Source organism: Haliotis cracherodii, unplaced genomic scaffold (assembly GCF_022045235.1).
Source record: "Haliotis cracherodii isolate W230 unplaced genomic scaffold, xgHalCrac1.p SCAF_4, whole genome shotgun sequence".
Taxonomy (NCBI): Eukaryota; Metazoa; Mollusca; class Gastropoda; order Lepetellida; family Haliotidae; genus Haliotis; species Haliotis cracherodii.
In genome coordinates, this window is record NW_027266297.1 from 64,001,456 (window position 1) to 64,013,593 (window position 12,138).

General features: G+C 42.2%; 1 protein-coding gene and 1 pseudogene across 2 annotated transcripts in view; one reads left to right on the forward strand and one right to left on the reverse strand.

The window, feature by feature from the left end:
* Window positions 1-519: 519 nt before the first annotated feature.
* On the forward strand, window positions 520-1,401 carry LOC139478998 (uncharacterized; annotated as a pseudogene).
* A 4,918-nt stretch (window positions 1,402-6,319) lies between these two features.
* LOC139479042 (glutamate receptor ionotropic, NMDA 3A-like) overlaps window positions 6,320-12,138 on the reverse strand; it is a 163,812-nt gene continuing 157,993 nt past the window's right edge. For both annotated transcript variants that reach the window (XM_071261788.1, XM_071261787.1), the window contains one exon: window positions 6,320-10,360. In XM_071261788.1, coding sequence (XP_071117889.1) covers window positions 9,523-10,360 — 838 coding nt within the window. In that variant the 3' untranslated portion in view covers window positions 6,320-9,522. The remainder of the gene's footprint in view (window positions 10,361-12,138) is intronic.

Below are 12,138 nucleotides of genomic sequence, written 5' to 3' on the forward strand. Positions count from 1 at the left end.
GAATCGGGTTGTACAGCGGGTCGCACATTAAACTGTCTATATGCTTGAAATTGACGTAAATCGCTTTTGGGATTGAACTAAACAGGGATTTACCATTGCGTGTGTGAAGAACATCAAACGTGCTTATCAGCATGTACTTTAGAAAATATAAATTTAACAATTAAAAAAGATTCAAAACGTCCATGGGACCACTCATTGCCCAAACTGGCCCGTGAAGATTCGGGGTAGAATAGGTTTTCAGTACCCATGCTTGCCGTAAAAAGCGACTATGCTTGTCGTTAGAGGCGACTAATGGAATCTGGTGGTCAGGCTCGCTGATTTGGTTGATGCATGCCATCGATCCCAATTGCGTGGATCGATGCTCATGCTGCCAGTCACTGGATTGTCCCGTCCAGACTCGATATATTCATAAATGACTCAGCAATCGAATATGTCACTGATTATATATATCTTGGAATTCACTTTACAAATATAAACTCTTTCAAAACTTCTATAAAAGCAAATTGTGAATCTAAGGCCATGTACCTCGTATTACGTAAAAGTAAAACATTTAATCTATCCATAAAATGTCAATTATATCTCTTCGATGCTATGGTAAAACCAGTTCTAATATATGGTTGTGAAATCTGGGGGTTTGAAAATTGTAAACAAATTGAATCTGTTCACCATAATTTTTTACGTAAATTTCTTTCCATTAAGAAAAATACACCTTTATACATGTTGTATGGAGAACTTGGAAGTGTACCTTTAATTAATTCTATCAAATGTCAATGGTATGTTTTGGGTCTAATGTCTCATCTGGCAAAGAAGAAAAGTTATCAAGAATTCTAAAATGCCTTGAAGGTATTTTCAATGAAACGGGCTTCAGTTTCTGTTGGTTAAGCCAACAAGCAGTTCCTCCTAATCACCTTAAATCTATCATTTCGTTAAGCTTATCTGCTATAGCAACTCAAACATGGAATGCAGAGATTACACATTCTTCTAAAGGTATCACATATCGCATATTTAAAACTGAACTCGTCCTTGAAAAGTATTTATTAGTTATCCCTTTCTCATTGGCTGTAAAATTCCTTCTGTTCAGAACCGCACGCCACCATTTACCTATTGAACTAGGTAGGTGGCACAACATCCCCGTCAATGAACGAACGTGTAAACTCTGCGACATGAGCGATGTTGGTGATGGATTCCATTTTATTTTTGTTTGTCCTTTTGGGGATTCCATTTTATTTTTGTTAGTCCTTTTTTAAACCCCAAGGGAAAATATATGTTCCAATTTCATATGCTAAAAAAACAAATATATTTAAATTTATAGAACTTTTTAATTGCAAAAAAATAAATGTTATTAAGAAACTCTGCACATTCTGTAATGTCATTATGAAAACTGTATAATCTTCCATGTAAACCATCCCGCCATCTTATATGTTTACTGTTTGCAATTATGTACCTCATATGCCGAGGATCCCGGCCTGAGCGTAAAAAGTTCTGTTCTGTTCTGATTGTTTACAGACCGCCGTCATAAAGCTGGAATATTGCTGAGTGCGGGGTTAAACAACAACAACAACAACAACAACAACAACAACAACTTCAACAACAACCTTTGCCAAACTTAACAGCACAATAGGTTCGAGTGATGAGCTTCTAAATTATCACAAGCTGATTAACAAGCAAGCGTGCGCGTCTATTGTTAGTATTTCATCTGTTACTTAAACAGGAACGGAACGCTTCATCTGGTAAACTATTTTAAAATACATCCAGATAACAGGCGACTCCCGATGTGGTCATACGGATGCAAGAAAAGACTGGAAGCCATCGTCGGTCTTTATACTATGTTACAGCGTCTCTTATAGGGTCACATCATGCAAATATGTGGTGGGTATACGTGTAGATGCATTCTGTATGCATTTAGGGAAATGTCCTGTTGACCAGAGCTTTCCTTCGCCAACCATTTACGCAAATGTTTCCGTCACTTGAAATGGTCGAGAAAAGAAAGCGAGATTTAATAAACCCTAATCTGTGACCCAAATGAGAGGTCACGGGTTCTCGCGAGACGCGGTGCTTCTCGTGATGAGATTCTCAGCGACCTGTCAGAAATGATGGCATGTTCAGCTTCTAACTGACAGTCATGACAAGCGGAGTGGCCAGGCGGTCGAAAATAGTCAGTACCAGTAATAGAAGTGGACCAATCCTGACTTTCGACTGTAAAGTCAGAGGGGGCACGGGTGGCCCAGTCGTCTAAGGCGCCGCGATTCACTGTGCAGAGTTGCGTCCCTTGGGCACGCCAGAAACCTATGATTGTGGGTTCGAATCCCGGTTCGCCCCGATTATGTTTCTAGGTTTGTCGGCACCATACCCGTGCTCGTGGGTTTCACCGAAGTGGTAAACGTCTAAAACCTGCATCACTTGGGTCTTTCCTCCCACATTAAGCTGACACGCCGTGATATAACTGGAATAATGTTCGAAGCGGCGTTAAACCCAACTCACTCACTCACTCACTGTAAAGCCAGAAACTGTGGCTTTAAGTGGCATATTCCCATCTCACGAAGCGTGCGCGTTACTTTGCTAAGCTTTGGATCTTAGAAGCCCAGCGTGCAGGAGTTGCCAAATTAAATGATCGATCAATTAATTGATTTATCACTCATCATTATTCTTCGATACATGTTATTTATGAGGGTTATCTGAGTGGATTGTTTCAGCAGAGAGGTGAAAGAGATGAACATTGTCTTTCAAAATGGTTCGTGTTGAGAAACAATTTTCATGACCAATATGGAGCACCTTTGTTAAGAGCTGCGTTCTGCACAAACAACGTTTAATTGAGATCAAAGGTGCCCTAATAGTTTGTTGTAACTACTACGAAATCAGCATATATCATATTATACATCCTAAGAATAAACATCTGCCAAGATATGTACGTTCCGTTTTATTATTCTGCAATCCAGTTTCAGTATTTCCCCGCTGACCCGACCCGCCTGTCCTTTAGGTAATCCCTTGTTATTGTAACTTCTAGTGGAGTGAGTGAGTGAGTGAGTTGGGTTTAACGCCGCTTTTAACAATATTCCAGTTATAGCACAGCGTGTCAGCTTAATGTTGGAGGAAAACCCGAAGTGATGCAGGTCTCAGAAACCCACGAGCACGAATATGGTGCCGACAAACCTAGAAACATAATCGGGGCGAACCGGGATTCGAACCCACAACCATAGGTTTCTGGCGTGCCAAAGCGACGCAACTCTGAACAGCGAATCGCGGCGCCTTAGACGACTGGGCCACCCATGACCCCACTTCTAGTGGAGATCGTCCCGTGAAGATCCGGGGAAGATTAGGTTCAGCAACCCACGCCGTAAAAGGCGACTTTGCTTGTCGTTAGAGGCGCCTAATGGGATTGGTTGAAGCATGTCATTGATCCCAATTGCGTAGATCGATGCTCATGATATCAATCACTGGATTGTCTGGTCCAGACTCGATTATTTACAGACCACCGTCATATAGCTGGAATATTGAAGCCTCTGAGTTTTCATCTTGTATGGGCACGTGTTCATATATTTGATACAAAAGAGACTCGGGTGGTATGTTCGATATATCAAAGGCTCTTACATAAGTCCTACGATTGTGAAGATGACCGTGGTTCGCACAATCAAGAATAACATCGACAGAGTACATTGTTCCGGAAGTGAAGTTAAGCAACGTCCGTCTCGGAGAGTAGTGGGATGGGTGACCACGTTCAGCAGCTTGACTCCTGAGAGTTTCTAGGGCTTCGGTCCTGCCCCACAATGAAGCACATGTGCCACAGGTGGTGTCTCCTTAGGCAAGTGACTTTGTTCGAACTGTCCCTCTGTTCACCCAGCAGTGAGTGGATACCCGGTAGGTAGCGCTATGAGCATCCACTTGATGAATGGAACCTGGCGCATTATAAATTATTATCATCATCATCATCATCATCATCATCGTCGTCGTCATCATGATTATTATCATTATTATTGATATTATTATTATTATTAATTTTAAAAATTATTATTATTATCATCATCATCATCATCATCATTATTATTATTATTATTGTTATTATAAAGTGTGATGCTTTACCTATGCACGAGACGTGTGAACTGGCTGAGCTGAATAAAAAATATATACTTTACCAAGCGAGTTACATAATAGATAAATCGTTCAGCTCTAATCCGTTTACACAACGGGATTGAATCGATTGTTTTTCCCTGCATATTATTTTATCTCATCCAGTACTCCAACGTATTCGTCCTTTTGTGTGTACACGACTTAAAAGTTTCAGATGGATTTCGGTATCACAGATAAACTATCCTACCCATTAATGTTGAATACATTTAATTTGTAGCCTTAATGCTCGCCAAGCTTTATGTAGATAGATAAATAGTGATTGCAATAGCGGAATGGTTCCGGCTTCAACTCCGATGGGCCCCGAGGTAGAATCGTCTCGGAAACATAACGGTTCTGTCTAGTAGTTCCTCCACACACAATTACTGCAGAAAGAATGGCAGGAAATTATCCCTGCGTTTCCAGGAGGCTGATAGATGTACATGCATAGAGGATCGTCCGCTCTGTCCACATGGTACGTGTATCACTCCGCCAAACGCCGCCTCATCACGCCATCTGCCGGACCATGAATATGCATACGCGAAAATTAACGACTATATTTATGCTTTATGTGTCGTTAAATCAGCAAACGACTGATCACAGAACGTGGAATGATAGTGAGGTTACGCTACTGACGGCTTAGTTGCATGGATGGACACAATTTAAGCAGCGATGGACGAAACGGCGGAGAGGGTATTTGTATTCTCAGCACCGTCGTGCCATCAGATAGCCACAGCATACGTGGTAGTTAAGCGCTAATAGGCTGACAGCATCCAGGCGAGGTAGCTTTGTGTCAGCATTCAAATAACATGTTACACAATCAAACAGAAAAAGCCATCTAGATTAATGCTTCAACTGTCATCACTCGGTGCACTAAACGTACTGTTCAACGAGAATCGAGAAGATTAAATCTTCCGTCTAGCTGGTCCCCGACTCTCGTTGCGCTCTGATATATATTCATGATATGTCGAGAAGGAGCCAAGCTTTGCACACAGACTGGAGTCCATTTAATCTCGTGCGTGGTCCTTTTTGCACCGCTACTCATGTTAAAGATATGCAGAGACGGAGCCAAGTGCTTAGTTTTCTTAAAGTAGAAAGTCAATCAAGCTACCCATCTCATTTGCGCTCTGATATATATTCATGATATGTCGAGAAGGAGCCAAGCTTTGCACACAGACTGGAGTCCATTTAATCTCGTGCGTGGTCCTTTTTGCACCGCTACTCATGTTAAAGATATGCAGAGACGGAGCCAAGTGCTTAGTTTTCTTAAAGTAGAAAGTCAATCAAGCTACCCATCTCATTTGCGCTCTGATATATATTCATGATATGTCGAGAAGGAGCCAAGTTTTGCACACAGACTGGAGTCCATTTAATCTCGTGCGTGGTCCTTTTTGCCCTGCTACTCATGTTAAAGATATGCAGAGACGGAGCCAAGTGCTTAGTTTTCTTAAAGTAGAAAGTCAATCAAGCTACCCATCTCATTTGCGCTCTGATATATATTCATGATATGTCGAGAAGGAGCCAAGCTTTGCACACAGACTGGAGTCCATTTAATCTCGTGCGTGGTCCTTTTTGCCCTGCTACTCATGTTAAAGATATGCAGAGACGGAGCCAAGTGCTTAGTTTCTTAAACTAGAAAGTCAGTCAAGCTCATCTCATTTTGGTGCGAACATCTTGTTCTACGAATCATATAGATAATGCACGCAGACAGAGGACGGATTTCCAGTCTATCGTCTCATCTCGAGCAATATTAGTAGTGAGTAAGTATGGTTTAACGCCGCTTTTAGTAATTTTCCAGCCATATCACGGCGGGGGACGCCAGAAATAGACTTCACACATTGTACCCATGTCGGGAATCGAACCCGGGTCTTCGGCGTGACGAGCGAACGCTATAACAACCAGGCTACCCGACCGCCCCTTGAGCAAATTTAACATTAGCATATTGTTAAATTAACTTTCCATCAAAACGATTTCGTGTCATCTGTTTATTTTGAAAGTTTGTGTGGAGAAGGGCAGTGTAATAAATATATGCTGAATGTCGTTAACAAGCGACATGCTTATGGACCCTTGCAATCATGACTGCCGTTAAATGTCACTTTCACCCTGAGACCTCTGCAAGTTTGACCCAGGACCTCTGTTCAGTCTGGAGCCTCTATAAAAACAAGTCCACATACAGCAAAATTATTTATTTAGTATTTACAAATTTATTTCTCTCAAATGAAACAATGATCTCATAAATGAATATTATTCTAACTGAATGCGATGAAAATGGAAAGCTTACGTTGACCTGTTATTGATGTAGTTGATAATCAGTCATGGATAACAGTAAAATATTGCATAATGACGGTATCCCCACACAGCCACACGTCTGGCAAAAAAGTAGGTCAAATCACAATCATACATACCGAGTTACCTGCCCTTACGTATAATTTGCCACTGAGAAGCGGTCGCGTAGTGTAAGGGGAGGTAACCCATCTACATCCTACAAAACCTCCACTTGTGGGCGTCTATAACCCATGTTGCTAGCTACACTTGCAACAGAAGGTAACATCACAGTCGAGGAAAATACGGGGTAAAATATATGGGTTTCTTTGAAATAAATTCGCAATATGCGAATAACAAAATGAAAGAAACAACACGCCAGGCAACAACCGACCTTACATCTACTGGGAATAGTCTCAAAAAACCAAACACAGATGCTCACTGACCAGAGGTTAGTGACAATGAGGAGGATACCAATGTAAAATGGTATCAACGTTTAAAGGCTACAAAGCTTAGAATGTTTAGCTGACAGCGAAGATGTTAGATGCCCCAAACGATGGTTCTTCATATATATCCATGATCAGGGCTGGGCTGTCTCGTTAACCAGCCCTCACAATGGATTTTTCTCTCTTTGACCATGATCAGAGCCGGATGGTCTCGTGTCCAGCTCTGAGCTTGGTTCATTGTCCATTGTCAGGGCTGGGCTGTTTTAGTAATCAGCCCTCACAATGGATTTTTCTCTCTTTGACCATGATCAGAGCTGGATTGTCTCGTTGCCCAGCTCTGAGCTTGGTCCATTATCCATGGTCAGGGCTAGGCTGTCTCGTTCGCTAGCCCTGAGCATGGACATTCCCTTCTGGTTAACAACGGCCAGGGAGAAATTACCCGTAACAACTGCTACAACAGTAGGTCGACCCTTCATCATCCATGACCAGGTATAGACTTTTATGTTTCCCGGCCCCAACCACGTATAACCTTTAGTCATATTGTTCCTCCACTGTGAGGCAACATGTCATGAAATGTCGCTATAGTTATATACTGAGAAATGTATTATTATATATGTACATGTTGATGAGTATTCAATTGATCGCTGATGACACACATCACCGAGAGGAACGCTAATCCCCCGTCGATTACAAGATTGAATCGTTGAGCATAGCTGTAGTGATATCGTTGAGATGTACGCAGGTAGATTGACTATTCAGTTTGGTGAAAGGTGGTTTTTGCTTGACGCGACCCGTATTTTTGACTTAAAACAGTTTGTTCACAAAACCATGAACATCAGATTACCCGCCTACTGGCCCTGGCAATGCCGGCAGAAATACAGCTGAAATATACACTTGGTAAAATCGATAATTATAAACAGTCTTACAAGAACAGTCTTATTAAAAAAGGGAGATAACTCTGTAGTCACAAGCAACACAACTTGGTGGAACTACAGAATAGGAAGACAAACATGTAGACCAGAACGAGGCTGACGCAGATCGAGAACGAGACTGACGCAGATCGAGAACGAGGCTGACGCAGATCGGGAACGATGAATGATGCCTTCTTGGTCTCCATGCGCCAGTATGCAACTGACAGAACAGCTGTAGCATTCGTTGTTGCTTTGAGGGAGGAAATGAGTGACATAAAGCTAACAGTAGATAGACGCATGGAACACACAATAGCCCAGTACATGCAATCTATCTGATTCACGATGCACAACTGCGGATATGTATACAATATATGCACATTTAGTCCAGTAGTAAATCTGACAAATATAGCACATTTAGAAATGTGTCGAGAAACAGGCACTGGTTAAAGAATAGTTCTCTTCCATAAAGTGTAACTGTTGAATGAAGAGACATATTTCTTGACTTTCTAACGTGCATGATAAATAGGATTTACTAACAGGAACAGTGGGTATAACTCGAGGGGACATCCTCTGGATAATAAGACATCAGAATGACATACATGACCAATTGAAAGGCGGCTATCTGTACAGGGAGGTCTATGTTAAGATTCAGATATTCGTCTGGACATTACAGTGAATAATCTGAGGTATTTATACATAATTTACACTTTGTTGAAGCAGTCGTAGAGGAGCGTTTCTAGCACGTGCGGCACGTTCAGCACGTGCAGCACAAAAGCAGTCTGAATGAACATCAGCTTATATGTACAAACAAATAACTTGGAATATATAGCATATACATGAAACGGAAGGCGAGTAGAAGGACTTATGTGTCTGCTTGTCCGTCGGTGTGGAGGCTTGTGCGTCCGTCCATTAGAGGTTGGGGCTAAAGCGCAATGGAAACGACAGTGAAGACAGATGGATCTCAAGCAAGTCACAATAGAATTATACCTACAACCTCTCAAGGCAAAATTGAAATACACGTAAATTCTCAAAATGATAGTGAAGATACTCTCCAGGGTCTGTCATGTGATAAATCTTATATGTACTGGAATTATAAAAGAATATCTGTAGATTTGTAGTCAATAAATATTATACATAATGTACAGTGGTTGCACACTACCCGCAAATATTTCTCTGTGTTGGAGATTACGCACACAAAAAATCAGCAAAATAAATCTTGTTCGTCAGGACACAGGATAATTCTCTGTCTGCAAGATCCTGTTTCAGATATCCGAAAGCTTTTCCTTCAGACATATATAGTGTCAGTCTGTTCTCGCACCTGCTCCCCAATCACACAGATCTCCTGATTAACACACAACAGCTGAGGTGGCAGCAGAGATTGACGCAGTATCGAAAGACAGATCCGTCCGGTGACTATTGCAACACTCACAGGAAGAGGAATCAGCTGACCACGCCCAGGTAACCGAGGCAACGCACATCTGGGTGCTTAGTACATGGTCTAGACACTTGCCCCAGGAACCTGTGCATGGCCCAAACAGGTACCTCACAAACTAGTGCATGGGCCAAACAGGTACCTCACAAGCCATTGCATTGCCCAGTCAGGCGCCTAATAAGCTAGTACATGCCTAGGACAGGCGCCTCACAAGCCAGTGCATGGCCAAAACAGGCCCGTTCACTGACCACAGACGCCCCTTGACCAGTACACGGTCAAGGAGGCCCCACAACAGCCTCTGAATGACCACGACAGGCGCCCACAAGTCATTCCAGCGGATGATTTGAGCCAAAAACATTATAAACAACTTTCATACCGGTGAATGTTTTTGTAATTGTGCTAACTTCCTTTCAAGTCTTGCCTTTTCTTTCAAGGCTTGCTCTAAGCGTTTGTTGAGTTCTATCTCTGATGTCTTCCACATCACCAGCAGTTCCTCCTTGGAGATCTTCTCTATACAGAAAATCCCGGGTAGGGAGTCGTCCGCAGAACACAGATGATCCTGGTATGACTGGGTTTTGTGGAGTAAGGATCGAACCATGTTGTTTGTCTTAGGTAAGAGGGACTTACTGTACATGGAAGACATATAATTATGACTGTCATCAGTCAACGCTTTGAACAGTTTGCTTTGATTTTCTAGTCGGTTGTTTGCAAAGTTATCAGTGGAGGGAGAGTCTTCGTCACCTGATACCAGGTGGCCGTTAGGAAGAGAGTCAAGCCGCACGCAGTTCGGTAATAATGGCGGACTCCTCTGCGCACAGGCGGCGTACGTCTGCGTGTTATTGTTATTGGGAGGTTCGTTCGGATCACATAAAGAGTCATCACAGAAAGCTCCGTCCAATGAAGGGATCGAGGAGTTCGTGTCATCCGTTCCTTTATAATAGGAGTCTGAACATCCGGGTTCCGACCGGTCCCTACTAGCCTCGGACAACAGACACTCCTGGGAGTGGCTCATGTCTTCCTCCTCCTCCTCCTCCTCCTCTTCCTCGTGGTTGCCCGCGGACGACGGGATGGGCGGAGTAGGTCGGTCCTCGGCTTTGGGCGGCTGCCGCTCGATATTAATACTGAGGTCCTTTAGGGGGATCTCGATGATTTCTGAATCGGCGTTGCCTGAATCATCCATCAAATTGTTGTCTTTCATCTCCTGCATCCTGTCAACATCAATGTTATAGTATGTACACATCCCGTCAACAACATCTTACCCTGTAAATACCCCGTTGATAACAATCCCTTTTATACATATAAATACCCCGTTACCGAACATTGTGATATTATGTAAAGAACCAGTTAAAAAACTATGTGATTCCATGACATTGTTAATATGCCGATAAAGAACAATTTTATATCACGGAAACATCATTACAGAACCAATTGGTATCTTGTACATAGGTACATCCCATTACCAAGATTAACATTATTTAAAACTATCCAGATTTATATTATTTACAAATATTCCATTAATAAATATGCCATGTCATGTAAAGATCCTATTATCATTATTATTATCATTATTATTAATAATCAACCTGCATACATTATTACCCGAAATACAAATAAACGTGACTGAATGATACATACTGGCATCTAGTTTGAGAAGATAACTGACAACGTCTTGTCGTAACATAAATTCTTCATAATATTTTAGCTTACATTTGAATCCAAGAAATGATGTGAAGTCAGGCTTGTTAATATGATATGTCGGAAACACATTAACTGTCATCACAGTTTATGGAGTTTCTGCTATATCCCAGTATGGTAACACTCCCAGCACAGATCCATACACGCCAGCTTACTGTGACGCGAGTGTTGTCCTTACGTTTTAGAGGCAAATAAACAACTATCTATCAGAATAAAAGCGTGTAAGCGACGACACGTGGTGGAAAGAACAGGCTTAAGTCTGAATTGCTTTTAGAATGGATCACATTTGTTACACTGGTAGGAATGACACGTAGTATAAGCAGGTTATTGATCATCGCCCAGGAAAGATGCGGTAGGCTGCAGTTTGCTGGTTACAGTTGCAGCAGCATCCGGCGAGAGGTTGTCTCGGCTCCCTAAGCTGTTCCAACATTCACCAGCCTCATTCAATATTTATTACATTACATCTTTTTTTTTATCAGATTTGCTTAGCATCCTTTGCAGGTATTGCAATATGGGCACGCGTATAAACATCCCTTGCCGTGACGATCATTATGTAATAGTTTGACAATTTCAAGCTGAAGGCAGATTTATCTTGGGTTTTTTTCGATTACAAACTTTAAAGATTGGATATCTGAAGAAACGTTTTTTTACTGTCATAGCTAACTTTGTGAGGTGAGGTGAGGTGAAATAGGGTTTAACGTCGCGTCCAAGATTATTGCACTTATATAGCGACGTGCATGTACGTGTGTTTGTGTGTGGCTGCTTGTACTAGTCCGGACAGATGCCGATTTATAGTGCTAGCTCACTGAGATACCATGCTGCAGTTTAACATGAAAACCCCACTCAGATACAGTATACTGACTCCGAGCCGACCGGTCCTTGTTATAGCCCCTTAATGCCGAGCGCCAGATAGGGTAACAACAAGTACCATCTTTTAACGTCTTTTGGTATGACGCGGCCGGGAATCGAACCCCGGACCTTCCGCTCTCCGGGCGGACGCTCTACCACTAGACCACAGAGGCGGTCGCTACCTTTGTGACTGTACAGAGCATGAGTGAGTGACTTACAATTTGATGTCGTATCAGCACTGATGTTATCTACATTATTAGAAAGCGTCTTGGTGAATGTGTAAAGGTCGTGATGAAATGCGTGGACATGTAGTTAACATGTGAAGACGGCGTGTGCGTGTGTATATATTTGCGTGTGGCAATGGAGATAATATTCTGTGGTGAGTGAGCTGGGCTTAACGCCGCTTCGAACAGTACTCAAGTTATATCACGGCGTGCCAGCT